The sequence below is a fragment of the Mytilus galloprovincialis genome, chromosome 3, assembly GCF_965363235.1.
Source record: "Mytilus galloprovincialis chromosome 3, xbMytGall1.hap1.1, whole genome shotgun sequence".
Taxonomy (NCBI): Eukaryota; Metazoa; Mollusca; class Bivalvia; order Mytilida; family Mytilidae; genus Mytilus; species Mytilus galloprovincialis.
In genome coordinates this window covers 15,372,710-15,388,553 of record NC_134840.1, presented here as the reverse complement: position 1 = coordinate 15,388,553, position 15,844 = coordinate 15,372,710, and the positions used below count along the sequence as shown (strand labels likewise).

The 15,844-nt window shown below is 33.2% G+C and overlaps 2 protein-coding genes across 4 annotated transcripts in view; one reads left to right on the top strand and one right to left on the bottom strand.

The window, feature by feature from the left end:
• Positions 1-3,993: 3,993 nt before the first annotated feature.
• Positions 3,994-6,946, bottom strand: LOC143067251 (tubulin beta-1 chain-like). The gene is made up of 2 exons (XM_076240358.1): positions 6,328-6,946; positions 3,994-4,977 (listed from the first exon to the last, which is right to left on the bottom strand). Exons 1-2 carry the CDS (start codon positions 6,847-6,849, stop codon positions 4,150-4,152), a joined length of 1,350 nt encoding a protein of 449 aa, XP_076096473.1. The 5' UTR covers positions 6,850-6,946; the 3' UTR covers positions 3,994-4,149.
• Positions 6,947-13,984: 7,038 nt separating this feature from the next.
• Positions 13,985-15,844, top strand: part of LOC143067257 (uncharacterized) — a 37,522-nt gene continuing 35,662 nt past the window's right edge. For all 3 annotated transcript variants that reach the window (XM_076240367.1, XM_076240368.1, XM_076240366.1), the window contains exon 1: positions 13,985-14,168. In XM_076240367.1, coding sequence (XP_076096482.1) covers positions 14,034-14,168 — 135 coding nt within the window. In that variant the 5' untranslated portion in view covers positions 13,985-14,033. The remainder of the gene's footprint in view (positions 14,169-15,844) is intronic.

The following is a 15,844-nucleotide window of genomic DNA, read 5'->3' as shown; positions in this document are numbered from 1 at the left end:
TACCCACACTAACATGTATAGTTACCAATACCATTGTGTAGTTAACCATACCAATGTGTATAGTTAAGCATACCAATATTGCTAGTTTACCCACACAAATGTGTATAGTTTACCCATACCCATGTTTATAGTTTACCCATACCTATTTGTATAGTTTACCCACACAAATGTATATGGTTTACCCATACCCATGTTTTTAGTTTACCCATACCCATGTTTATAGTTTACCCATACCTATTTGTATAGTTTACCCACACAAATGTATATGGTTTACCCATACCCATGTGTATGGTTTACCCACACCCATGTTTAGAGTTTACCCATACCCATGTTTATAGTTTACTCATACCTATTTGTATAGTTTACCCACACAAATGTATATGGTTTACCCATACCCATGTTTATAGTTTACCCATAATCATGTTTATAGTTGACTCATACCAATAAGTTTAGTTTACTCAAACCAATGTTTAAAATTCACCCATACCATTTAAAATGTTTAACAATTCAACTGTGTATAGGTACCAATACCAATGTGTAATTCACCCATACCTGTAGTTCACCATCAACAATCTGTATAGATTACCCACACCAATGTGTAAAGTTTATTAATACCAATGTGTACGGTTCACCCATACCAATGTGTATAGATTATTCAGGCCAATTTGTATAGTATACCCATACCAGTGTGTATAGCTACCCATACCAATGTTCATAGTTCACCCACACCAATTTGTATAATTTACCAACACTCATGTGCATAGTTAAACCATACCACTGTGTATAGTTAAACCCATACCATCCACACATACTAGTAACTCAAATGTGTATTGTTACCCATACCAATATGTATGGTTTACCCATACCAATGTGTAAAGATTATTCACACTAATATGTATAGTTACCAATACCAATGTGTAGTTCACCCATACCTATAGTTCACCCATACCAATGTGTAAAGTTTACCCACACCATGTGTATATATTAAAAAGAAGATGTGGTATGATTGCCAATGAGACAACTCTTCACAAGAGACCAAATGACACAGAAATTAACAACTATAGGTCACCATACGGTCTTCAACAATGAGCAAAGCCCATACCACATAGTCCGCTATAAAAGGGCCACAAAATGACAATGTAAAACAATTAATACGAGAAAACAAGCGGCCTGATTTATATACGAAAAATGAACGAAAAACAAATATGTAACACATGAACAAAAGACAACCACTAAATTACAGGCGTCTGACTTGGGACAGGCACATACATACAGAATATTTACCAATACCAATGTGTATAGTTCAATAATACACTAATTGTGTAGTTACGGTACCCATACCAATATACCAAAGTGTCTAGTTTACCCACACCAATGTGTATAGGTTACTCAAAACAATAAAGTTTAGTTTACTCATACCAATGTGTACAATTCACGGCATACCATCAACAATCTTTTAAATTCAACTGTGTATAGTTATCTTTACCAACGTGTATAGATTACCAATACTAATATGTATAGTTACCAATACTAATATGTATAGTTACCAATACTAATATGTATAGTTACCAATACCAATGTGTATAGATTACCCACACTAATATATATATAGTTTATCAATATCAAAGTGTAAGGTTCACCCATACCAATATGTATAGATTATCCACACCAAGTGTATATTTACCCTTACCAATGTGTACAGTTTATCCAAAACCAATGTGTATATACCATTGTGTATAGTTTACTCATACCCATGTTTACAGTTTACTCATACCCATGTTTATAGTTTTCCCATACCAATATGTTTAGTTCATATCATACCAATGTGTACAATTTACCCCAAACCATCCATAAATTTCTAAATTCAAATGTATATATAGTTACCCATACCAATGTGTTTAGATTACCCACATCAATGTGTAAAGTTTACCAAATACCAATACCAATGTGTACGGTTTACCCATTCCAATGTGTTTATATGAACCATACCAATCTGTAGTTAATCCAAAGCAATGTTCATGGTTAACCCATATCGTCCACAAATTTATTAATTCAAATGTGTATAGTAATCCATACACATTGGTATACTGAGTTTACCCATACCAATCTGTATAGTATACACATACCAACATGTTTAGTTTATCCATAACAATGTGTATAATGATCTATAATTTACCATAACAACTCTCTGGGGTGTCCTTAGTTTGTCTGGGGCTGTGAAAATGTTCTGACCCTATCCAACACACACTTATTTCCGAGCGGCAGTTCAAATTTCCTGTCCTTCTGAGAGAAAGTAATTTCCCAATAATTCTGGAGCCCTGTTTTTGTTTCCGATAGAATAAATTTCAATACCCTGGAAAAACGTTTCATGCAGCATTTTGTAGTCTTAACAATGTAAGGACATACATGTATGTTATTTTGGTATCCTAAACGAAGGTTGATGCAATTCTACATCTTTGATTGGTCTTCATAAGGAACATAGACATGAACTATCATTGTCAAGGATTTCCTCTTTGGTGCGTATCTGGGGAGTTTCCATGTGAATTGTCAGATTAAAATTGATTTTCTAACAAAAACGATGCTGTTTTGTGATTTCTTTCATAGAAACCGATAACGAAGATATATGTGTTTAGCAATATCTGTGTCTTTGAAGACCGATGAAGAACGAGTGTAAATAAACCCAATAAGTTGAGTGTTTTTTAATTAGGGCTTGTATTAAAAAAAATCTTTGTCTTATCCCATTCGGAAATGGTATATATATGTGTCTTATTTTTTGTCTGACATAATCATCGACTAAATCATTCAAATATTGCTATCACTATCAACGATAAGAGAAGCGCGACGACGTTCGTGGTCTTTTTCAATCTTTATGTGTTTTTTCCGAAGTTTTATTTATTATTCTTTGCAGTAGATATCTAAACACACTTTCTGACGTACGCATGACCCTGTGTTTGTGTTTTGTACTGGGTGTTTGCTTTCTGTGTATTGTACAAGGTGTTTCTGTATAAAATAGTTTTTTTTATAATAGTTCAGTTATATAATGATACTGATTGTTGACGTTTTTCTATGTAACTGATAAAAGGGAACTATTAAGTTTTCACACTGTGCTAGTTTAACCATGCTGCATGTCAATGAACGGTTAAGATAATTTGACATATGATCGGTTAATATGCTTTTGACTTTTATACCTTTTTGTTCGTTGTTCGTATGGCCTATTTGCAGCAGGCTCTGTTAATTAAAATACAATTTGTTGAAACTGTGGGTGGGCGAATCAATACTTGACATATGGCATGAAGACTTATTTATTGCTCCGACAGTAAATATCTTCAAGTTTACGGTTGCGTTGTTCGGATGCTGTCCCTTGAACGTATGTCAAATAATTTTTTTTCATATAAATCATTGTTTTATTAATGTCAGTTATTGGTCACCATCTGAATAATAAAGGTGTACAAAATATTTTTATTTCATAAAAATGTTTAAGAAAATACAGAACAGTATACCAAAAGTTCTCATCAAAACAGTAATGAAGAGAAATAACATACAATGTTTGTTTAAAATATACTTTAACTCTCCCTGTAGAATTTACCCTGTTTAGATTATATATATCAAGTAACATTACATGTCAATGACTTATTTCCCTTTCTGTATTCTTGCAAAATATCTCACAGGTATGATAACTTTCTTCACCTGTTTTCTTACTTTCTTTGTATAAAGTACATATAAAATTGACAATTTAACACAACCCATATAGCCTGAAAAAAATGAAGCAATAAATGTAGCTTTCAAAAACAAACACACGCGCCCATGGTTAAAATATATCTTAGCAAATTCAATTTTCATTGCTGCATTAATTTAAGATAATATTAATATAATTATGTGAAATATACTTTTCCTTATTTCGAACAATACTATTTTTCATTGTTATTGTTATAACAAAGTATGCTACAAAAAGGCGTTAATGTTTTATTTCAGAACTAAATGATATTACTCATCGGTATACCAATAAATGGTCATCACAAAAATTGCTATATATGTTGGCGTTGAAAATCAAATCACAGTATTTTACTCTGTTCAAATAATGAATTTTAAATAGTAAAATATGTAAAAATGCAAAATAAAAGTCTTTGGATTATTCGATGAAGTGTGTATTTAAGCGACTTCAGCTTCTCCTTCATCTTCAAAGTCATCGTCATCGAGCATATTATCCTCTACAGTGGCATCCTGATATTGTTGATATTCAGAAATCAAGTCATTCATGTTAGACTCGGCTTCAGTAAACTCCATCTCATCCATACCCTCTCCAGTATACCAATGGAGGAAAGCTTTCCTTCGGAACATCACAGTAAATTGTTCGGAGATTCTTTTAAACAATTCCTGAATTGCCGTACTGTTCCCGATAAATGTAGCCGACATTTTAAGGCCGACTGGTGGAATGTCACAAACAGCTGTTTTAACATTACACGGAATCCATTCAACAAAATATGTACTGTTTTTATTTTGGATATTTAGCATTTGTTCCTCGACATCTTTCATGGACATTTTACCTCTGAAAATGGCTGCAACTGTCAAGTAACGTCCGTGTCTTGGGTCACAAGCAGCCATCATATTTTTAGCATCGAAAATTTGCTGAGTTAACTCAGCAACGGACAAAGCCCGATAGGACTGGCAACCACGAGCTGTCAACGGAGCAAATCCAGGCATGAAAAAGTGAAGTCTAGGAAAAGGTACCATGTTAACAGCTAGTTTTCTCAGATCGGCATTCAGTTGTCCTGGAAAACGGAGACAAGTTGTAACTCCCGACATGGTCGATGATACCAGATGGTTCAAATCCCCATATGATGGCGTTGATAATTTCAGAGTACGGAAGCATATATCATATAGAGCCTCATTGTCAATGCAAAACGTTTCATCAGTATTCTCAACTAACTGGTGCACGGCTAATGTGGCATTATATGGTTCTACTACCACTTCAGAAACCTGCAAATGTAAAAAGATAACTACTGATGTTTGTGGTTTGGTAGAATGAAATGCTACAATACACAAAATAAAAAATTGAAATATGCAATGATGAATGAAATATAAATCAGAACCACAGAAAAGAGTACATATCTGAAACTGATTTGTCATCAATATATATACTGCCGATAAATTAATATGCACTCATTGCAACTGAGATTGATGCATATGAAATATGAATGGCTGAAGATCGGTTTTACATCTATGGTAATTCTCTCTATCCCTAATTGCGTGTGTCTTAGTTAGATGTTGTATGCATCCATGGGAAGTTTACATTTTCATGACTTGTATTATGCATAAAATTATATAGCCTTGTCTTTTGTCGAATCATCATATAGTTATAATGTTATAATCTTGTTAACTTGTATCTTGTTCACCCATAACCAGAGGCATATACAATTGATATATGGTAATATAACTATCTGGAAGAGTATCTTGATATCTATAAATTAAATGTGACACTTGCATTAGGAATGCAATATAAGATTATCGTTTGTAGTGCCGGCTTGAAAATACAAGACAACAGTATTGAGATTGCCACATGTTTTGTCGGCATGCATTATATGTTTCGATCGATATAATTTCACGAGACGTCTGATTGATATGCGACATTTTTGTGGAATTACATTGTATTGGGGCAACATGTGTTGTCCTTTTTTATATAGATTTCTGATTAATTCTTGTTATTTGATATATGATCTATTTTATTGTTAGATTTCATTCACTTTTTTCATAAGATATTGAGTTGCATGTGTAACAAAAGGATGTTAAATAAAAATAAATTGAAAAGTCTTCGTTAGTGGAAACTTGCATTCTATATATACTAGTAACAGCTTGGTTTTCATGATAGCCACATTTTCTCTATAACCATAACGTTTTTGTTTTGTATTGTTTTTGTTTGAAACACAAAGTGCGAGAGGAAACTAAATAATCTTACTAGCATTTGTTAGAATACATACGCATAATTATCAGGCTAATATAATAACACAACAATATAACGTGTAAGCACTTTTTGCGGCGATTAAAGGTGTTAACCGTTGGTAGAAATTGCTGAGGAAAGTTTCAGTTGAATAAATATAAATACTTTGATTATTTTCAATTTCTAAATCTATGACTTATTCTTGTCAACATAGACATACATATACATGAGTGTAGGAAGCAGGCAAAAGAGGGGAGCACTTTCAGAAGTTTTCATCCGCCACTTTTCATTCTATGTCTACGCCACTTATATATTTACTGATATTATCAACCCATTCACCTCAAATGACTGCACATAACATGTAAGTTGTTCAACGCTTACACAATACATACCTTGGGAGAAGGGACAACTGAGTAGGTTTTCATAATTCTGTCAGGATATTCCTCTCTGACCTTCCCAATAATCAAAGTGCCCATGCCAGATCCAGTTCCGCCGCCAATAGAGTGGGTTAGTTGGAATCCCTGCAGACAGTCACAGTTTTCAGCTTCCCTTCTGACCACATCAAGAACGGACTCTACTAGCTCTGCTCCTTCTGTGTAATGACCCTTAGCCCAGTTATTTCCCGCACCGCTTTGACCGAAAACAAAATTGTCTGGGCGGAAGACGGCACCAAAAGGACCACATCTTACAGAATCCATTGTACCAGGTTCTAGGTCCACCAAGCAAGCTCTAGGCACGTATTTTCCTCCACTAGCTTCATTATAGTACACTTCTATTCTTTCAAGTTGGTTACTATTGTCCCCGTGATAGCTTCCAGTTGCGTCTATTCCATGTTCCTGGGAAATCACCTCCCAAAACTTTGCCCCAATTTGGTTGCCACATTGTCCTGCCTGTATATGTACGATTTCCCTCATGGTTTCAGACGGTCGTTCAGTTCAGCAGCTCAAGTTTAAGTGATAGAAAAAGACGGATATGGATTATTACAAGGTTCGTAACAGGTTGTCGATGACTAATGTATAACTAGTACATATAAATGTAGATAATTTATCCGATATATGTGGACAATCTGATATACACATGACAAGAAAGATTAGAAAATGTGTCGGGAATGATGAGTCTGAATTGTGGTCAAAGATTCATTGTGCTAATGAACCTTGAAAAGTTTGCAAGCTTAAAGCTTTAATAAAACTATGGAAAAGGGGGGGGGGGACAAAAACCTTAAAATACGGATAATTCATTTATTCGAAAAAAGGTAGAAATATACAATTTTCAAATGATGAAGGTCCATGAGATAATTACCACTGAACGTCAAACAATCTATTGTCCGATATCTAAAACACACGCTACAACAATATATTCATTTATTTTCTGTAAAAAAGCAAAGTATGTGGCATGGTTTATACCAAGTAAGCCAAAAGCAAACTACATCCACATCTTTTTGGAACTCTGGTGGATAGTTGTCTACCAATGTCAGATTTGCTCTAAATGCTTTAGTCCAAAAATTGCACTGTTAATAATGCCCTATCTCCTTATTTTGAAATTAATAAGAAAGAAAAAAATTATGTCGTATCATAACTATTAGAAAGCTTTATTTTTCTAAAAATAATCCTTATAGGAAAGGTTATAAAGTTTGTTTTACGTGAGCCTATTGACAATTACTCGACTAAATTGTGACTTTGATCAGTAATATATATATTAACGTTGTTCTCAGCTTTGATATGGTATTTTAGCTCACCTGAGCCAAAAGGGTCAAGTGGGCTTTCCTCATTACTTGGCGTCCGTCGCCCGTCGCCCGTTGTCGTCGTTCGTTAACTAAATCATTTAGAGCAAATATGGTGTTAAAGTGTTCATTCGTCAAGATCTACCTGTCATGAAAGTATCAGACAAGTCGGACAACTGAGCTTTTCTCGTCACAAGTCAAGATCTATCTGCTCTGAAATTTCAGACACATCAGAAAACCCGTTGTTGGGTTGCTGCCCCCGACTTGTTAATTTTAAAGAAATTTTGCAGATTTTTTGTTATTATCTTGAATATTATAACAGATATAAATAAACTGTAGATCGCAATAAAGTTCAGCAAAGTAAGACCTACAAATGAGTCAAACATGACAAAAATTGTCAAGTGACTCCATAAGGAGTTATTGCCCTTTAAAGTCAATTTTTCGCACTTTTTTGTAATTTTTCACATAATCTTTTCCCCTGTATTTACTGGGCCAAATTAATCCAAACATTGCCTTAATCATCCTTAGAGTATTTAGTTTTAAATTGTATCTGATGACCATGCCCATCTACCATGATGGCCGCCATGGCTATAAAAGAACATAGAAGTGACATGCAATTTTTGGCTTTGATTTATGAAACTAAATCATTTAGAGGAAATCTGACATGGTAGTAAAAAAGTTCATCAGGTCAAAATCTATCTGCCCTGAAATTTTTAGATGAATCATACAATCTCTTGTTGGGTGCCTGTCATGATTTTGGTAATTTTAAAGAAATTTTGCAGTTTTTGATTATCATCTTGAATATTATAATAGATAAAGGTAAGCTGTACACAGGAAAATGTTCAGCAAAGTCAGATCTACAAATAAGTCTACTTAACCAAAATTGTCAATTGACCCCTAAAGGAGTAATTACTAGCTATACAGTACCCTTTTAAAAAGTCAATTTTCACCAATTTTCATATTTTTTGTTATCTTTTACAAAAAGTTTCTCCTTTCCAAACCCAAAGTAGATACATGTGAACGACGGGACAACGTTTTGAGCTACCCCTGATTTCCCCCAATTTATTGGCATTTTTGGACATTAAAATGTGTTACCACAGAACTAGTCTACCCGACTGTGTGTTTTGGTACTATGTTAAGATTTAACCCTTCTGATTCAGTGTTAATTTTTGGGAGACAGATGTTATAATGTCAACAGTAATGACAATTAACAGTTCTATTGTCACTTCGTAAGACATTTACACATCAGATGCTCAAATGTCAAAGAATTGATTATACATTTTATAGTTCATGTTTTTTCTGTAGCTTGGAGGGTTTAAGAAGGTAAGAGATAAAACCAACTTGTTCATTTTTTTATAACTTACGCTTTTCTTTCTCATTTTTTTTGTGTCTGTAACCTTGGATTGCGGACGTAAATAAGAGGCTAAACTTCATCTTTAGACATTTTAACAGCATGATAATTTTCCCTGACCTTGGCCTTATTTTCATGGTTCAGTGGTTATAGTTAAGTTTCTGTGTTTTGGTCTGTTTTACTTATACTGTAAGCAATAGTTCGTTGTCTTTTGCAAGGTCAGATATAAAAGATATTAATTGTGTCTCACATTCATGAGCGTTTAGATCGAAAGTCGTGCTGTAGATCATTCAATATGTTTTTTTTTCTCGAGGTGTTCCATTTTTTGACTAGCTATGATATCCTCAATTATTTTGCAAAGTTTACGTGTACGTGAAATAAGCCTGTTATCTACCACAAGGACATACATTACCTTTGAATAAAACTGGTTTGTACTCCTTGCACTGAGTCATAAACAAACAAATGTACTCTAGAAATACGGAACTGGACATGAACTGTGATATAATATTGCAAGAATCCATCAAAAGACACAAATACTAGGTAGTATATAAAATATGTACTTTGCCAGTACAACCCCGGGTAAAGCAGACGAAGAAAGGCATTACTCGACTAACGAAAACTATAACGATTTTTATATTGCTTATAGTTGGTCGAGTGGTCTAGGGCGCTGCACACAGTGCATGTGGTCACGGTTGACTAAGATGCAGATAGGGGTTCGAATTCCGTTGAGGCCGGGAATCCTAAGTAACAAAACATTGTTAACGCAAATTTTGCAGGTCTAAGTAAATAAGAAGATGTGGAATGTGTACCAATGAGACAACTATCAATCCAAATCGCATTTTATTAACATGGTTTGGCTGAACAGGTCCTGGAGACAAATATTACATAAAGTATGGCATCCGCCTTGTATATGACCACATCATTATTCGATTCTCGTAATGTTACGACGAATATTTCCATAATTAAATTCCAAAATATTCAAAGTTACAACAATGAGCCTCTTCTCCAATTTCAAAGAAACGGCTGTCAATAGGTATTTACAAAATAAATTAAATAATCCATGCTTACTGTTTGGGACTTTTATTTGTAATGTTGAAAACCAAGCCAGTTTACATAATAACTCTTTTATGTCAATACAAAAATAGACAAAGCGTCACAGAAAAAAATCTAATAGCCTTGCAAGACGTCATATAATTATTTGGACTAGATTTTCTTTTTGCAATAAAAATATCTTGATATGATAAGAAAAAATGAAGCTTTTCAGTGTCCAAGTTTGTAAGAAATTCAGGATAATTTAAGAAAGTTATTAAAATTTAAAATCTTTAAACACAGAGTAAATATTTGTTAACCACACCGCTGCCGCTGAGGACGGAATGTACGATCCGATCTCTATAGGGTCCGTGTAACACTTATCAATTCAAAGTTTTAAAAAGTTTTGGGATTTTAGATTTTTGGAATTTGATCAAAGTTTTAAAATCTCAAAATTTCAAATTGTGTAAAAGTTTTGAAATTTTGAAATTTTAACCAAATAATTAAAATATTAAAATTTTAAATATCGTTTTTAAATTTGATCAAACTTTAAAAATACTAAACCTAACGTGCAATTTTGATTATTTCACTTTTTTAATTTTTGATTTTTTAAACTTTTGATTAAAATATCAAAAATAGAAAAGGGGCAAAAAGAGGGGTACCTGTAAACTGCGAAACGAAACGAAACAGAATGAAATGAAAACATGCTGATACACAAAAGTTAATGTATAAAATAAAACCACTGGTACGGACAGTTCTATGAGGTGAAAAATAGAACGATAAAATAAATATTTCTCAAAAGAAGAGAATTCACTTTGAAACAAGACACACGGCTCTGATAATGACCATTTTACATGATCACCCAGCACCCATATTATAGGAGTAACAGTAAAAACTGACCAACTCGCAATAGGTAAAATAGTATGGTTAGGTTGAGTATATATGGACTTTAAGCAATAAAATGGTCCAATACACGTTGTGTTATCTCATTTGATTTCAACTTTTTTTGTTTTGCTCTACGATTTCTTACTTTCTGCAATCATGTCGGTAGATGAATAAATCTTTAACGATCATCTTTAACGTTTTAATCAACAATAATTTCCTTTCTTTATTAATTGTTGGCCTTAGATATTCAGCTTTGAGCGTTCCTGATTCAGAAAAGCGCTTCGGTCGTAACTTTTAACGTTTTGTTTTCATTTTTTTATCGTTTGAATGACGATCGTATATTACCTTGTATCAATGATTTCAGTTCTAAGTATTAATACGGTAGGAAATCTGAACTCATGGTGTTCCAATGAACGTTGTGCTAGTCTAGACTGTGGGAGGTTTTCGATATCTTTTTACGCCGAAATTAAGAGTAAGATCAATTATTGGTAGTCTGGAGTCAGGAAATTTTTATAACTTGTATCTACATAAACTCTTCATAGATAGTAACCCGGGTCACGGTACATTTTGTGTTTGCGCCGGACGCGCGTTTCGTCTACAAAAGACTAATTAAAGACGCTCGAATCAAATTAAGTTTAAAAAAGCCAATAAAGTCAAATTAAATTGAAAAAGCAAAAAAAAAAAAAAAAAAAGTAAGAAACGTAAACATCCAACTTATCGTTCTGGTTTTGTAAAAGCTGAACACATTCATCATATTTATTATAAACGTATATCATAAACATTATTTCCAGCTTTCATTTTTATGTAAAAGTTGCCGCTGTACATTATGCCCCCATCTATCCATTTGTAGGCGTCGGCATTTTGAAAATTAAAAAAATATTTTGAATAGTTTATATCAGCGATAAATGGTAAACTTATTTGGGAATCTGATATATAAATATTGTCACTAAGGTGACACTTTTTTTTTTTTATTTTACTTGGATACTTCCACGAGGGGCTTCAATAATGGTACATAAAAATATTCTGAAACCCAGTTTGATGGGAAAAAAATCTGTGCAAGCAGAGGACAAAACAAATATCTGAATCCAGATTTCCCCTATACCTTATAGTGTTAAATTTTGAACCAAATAATTTGATCAATAGCGACAAAAAAAACTTAATAAATTAAATTTTAAGCGCTTAGCGCGATTTTTTTTTCATTTCAATAAAACAACTTTGAAGTTAAATGGTTGCTCCCTTAGACAACGTTTGGACTGATGCTTGTAAAAAGTATATGCATTTATCATATACGTAGCTCCATTAGGGGCTCTAAATCAACCTCTGTGTTTAAATAGCAAATAAAAGGAAAATGTTTTTTTTGTATCAAGGGATATTATTTTTCCGTATTTGTTATTTATGCATTTTTAAGTTATCGTACGATAATCAACTTTGATTAAAGTAAAAGAGCACAGGTACGTCCAATCAGAATGGGACGTGTAAAGAGAGTGCCACGCTGTCAGCTGCATGATGGATTTTTCCATTTTTGGCCTTACACCAATGTTGCTCTCGAAAAACCAGTACATTGTAAAATGCTGAATTTCAAGTAAAGCATTCACCTACAGAACGCTGAAAACTAAATATTTGAAAGTGAAGTATATATAAGAACCGAATCAATTGAAGAGATGTTTCGCCAAAATGAAGTTAATCTGATGTACAGTGGTTGTCGTCTATTGGTGTAGTTCATACGTGTTTCTCGTTTCTCGTTTTGATATAGATAAGACCGTTGGTTTTCCCGTTTGAATGGTTTAATCTAGTAATTTTTTGGGCCCTTTATAGCTTGCTGTTCGGTGTGAGCCAACGCTCTGTGTTGAAGGCCTTACCTTAACCTATAATGATTTACTTATACAAATTGTTATTTGGATGTCGAGTGTCTCATTGGCACTCATACCACATCTTCCTATATCTATTAAACATATCAAAATTCATTTATAAGGGCTACTTTGCCCGAGCGAGCTGAATCCTAAGTTTCTTTGAAATTTGTTTGTAAAGAACCTATTTTGAATTATCGATTTTTGGTTGTCAGTGACAAATATTTCATGAATGATAGCAATAAATACAACAGGGAGGATTTGTATTTGTTATTTATTTGATGAAGACATTATCTTTAAATTCAATTAGTTTAATTGAGGTCTGGAGCTGGCTTTATATATAGATGGTTGTCCTTTGTTAATTTATTATCATTGTCATTTTGATTAGTTTCTTTTGTTTCCTATTCTGACATAGGACTTGGATTTCGTTTAAAGTGTGTTAAACTGTGTGAATGTTAGTTCATTCTACATTTGCTAGAGGTAGAGGGGGAGGGTTGTGATCTCACGAAACATGTTTAACCCTGTCGCATTTGTGGGCCTGCATTTGTCCCAATTCAGGAGCCTCTGGTCATTTTGATGCCGGTTTAAATAGGTTTGAATATTTTTTTTAATAGATGCACAATCTTATAATTTCAATACTGTTATCCCATGTGATGTTTAAAATGTTAAAATAAAAAAAAAACGACTTCTTCTTTTAATTTTTATTTTGTATTTAAAAAAGATTTTATATATTTCGTGCTTTTTACTCCTAACTAAGAATGATTATAATCAGTGCCGTGTTTATATGTTTCCCTCTTTTCGCCCCTTTTCTATTTTTGATATTTTAATCAAAAATTTAAAATATCAACTTTCAAAAAGTGAAATAATCAAAATTGCACGTTCTTCAGTATTTTAAAAGTTTGATCAAATTTCTAAACTATCACATTTTAAAAAGGATATTTAGAATTTTAAATATTTTAATTATTTGGTTAAAATTTCAAAATTTCAAAACTTTTACACAAGTTGGAATTTTGATATTTTTAAAACTTTGATCAAAATTCCAAAAATTTAAAATTTCAAAACTTTTAAAAACTTTGAATTGATAAGTGTTACACGGACCCTATAGGCGTATTTGTTACAGCAATATATCTCGATTTTGCGACAAAAGTTGCAGGCTAAACAAAAATGTGAAATATTTTATCCGGAGATTTCACCAGGTTTGGGTCAAAAATTATTTATTAGCTTCACCGGAAGTTGTATTAGTGCTTTCGAAACTGAAAATGCGAAATGAGCAAATTGAAACGCAGAGTTACAGTTGATAACCAGCAATCAACTCAAGACGAAAGTGACAGACGAAAGCCAAGTGTTTTTGAAAGATTAGGGCCTGGTGCAGCAGGTGCCAGTCGAAAATTCGACGATAGTGTAAGCTTAAATGCTGGAATGAAACACCACATTTATAAACATACAGTGGAGTCCCCGGTGTCCGCGCGGCCGATGATACCGCCCACTAGCTGATTTCGTTATATCAACACCGTAATGCAAATAAAATTATTCTTGTAATTGTTTTAGCATTCCGAAGGGATAAAAAAGAATAAAATTGATAAGTTCCAGATTGAAATAATAACTGCAATCCAGTGATTTACAATATTTGGCCAATGTCCATTAAAAAAAATACAGCATCAGATAAAATTTGTTATACTTTAGTCAAATTTTTATCAGATTGAAATAATTTTTGCTCTGTATCCTTGTCAGTGTGCTTGGTTTGAATTTAGATACCTTTCGTAGCAGCAAATCTTTCCTCTATTCAAAATAAGCTATTTTTGGAAGGCATGCACGAAATCACCGGACATTGGAGGAACTCTCAGAACAAGGGTTTCCCCAATTTTGGAAACACATTACACAAAATCTTGCGGGTGAAACCCTACAAACTGATATGTTTATGAAATAAAAGTATGTTATGAATGTATTCATACAATATTATCCAATTATTGGTTTTATCATTTGAATGAAGTGAAGTCGTAAGTCTTAGGTGCGCGGATACACCGGACTGCACCGTAAATTCATTATCACTCAATCATCAGATCATGTCAATCTACAATCCGAGCTCATAGTTAGATCGATCGTTATTGTCTCAATTGAGCCAGAAACACATATAAATACAAGACGCTGGCAACACCAATAAATGGCCACATAATAATCTATTAAAGAATACTTTTTTCTGTCATAGTTGGCCACCAAAACTGGCACAAGTAAAAAGCCCTACTACAAAATAGGCACTGGCTACAGTTACATGGAAATGTAACAATTATAAAAAATTTATTGTTACATTGGAGACTAATTGCGGGAATGCAAGGTTCGGTAGGGAACTTATTCATTACGAAAGTAACAATAATTAATGAGTCTACGGTTACATTGCGTTATTGTTACATTAATGCACTTTAATGTCATGAATGTACGCTTGGACTAGTAATATGAATTAAAATAAAACTTGAAAACTTATATTTGAATTTTACAAAATTGCATACCATTTTTAAAACATTTATTTGCAATATTACAGTTTTTAAAAATCCAATATGTTGTTTTGAAGCATGTTTTCAATAGTCAGACGGGACCAAACAAGTGATGCAGCAATATGCTTGTCTGTATTTCATTCTGTACAATTCGATTCTGTACTACACTTTTTTGAAGTTTAAGAAATTTTCAATGTCTGTCATGCTTCAGCTGAAAAAATATTTTATTATTATTATTGTTACATTTCCATGTAACTGTAGCCAGTGCCTACAACTAATTTTATTGGTTAATCACAGTTACATGTATTTAATCACTACATTTAAAAAATAAAACATAGAAGAAGTCCATTCCAATCCTAGAGTTTGATAATTTTAAGGTTAGCATAACTATATATATATATATATATATATATATATATATATATATATATATATACAACTCGTCTAAACATCAACCCAACAATGTTAGATCTGTAAATTTGCTTTCGCAAATTTTTGGTTCTTCCCTCGCCGGGATTCGAACCCATGCTACTGTGATATCGTGACACCAAATCGCCTGCACTGCAGCCGTCCCGCTAGGCCACACGA

Excerpts from the sequence above, each read along its gene's own strand:
- LOC143067251 (XM_076240358.1), bottom strand. The coding sequence starts at position 6,849 with ATGAGGGAAATCGTACATATACAGGCAGGACAATGTGGCAACCAAATT. Across the intron at positions 4,978-6,327 it reads CAGTTGTCCCTTCTCCCAAG|GTTTCTGAAGTGGTAGTAGA; the intron begins GTATGTATTGTG and ends TTACATTTGCAG.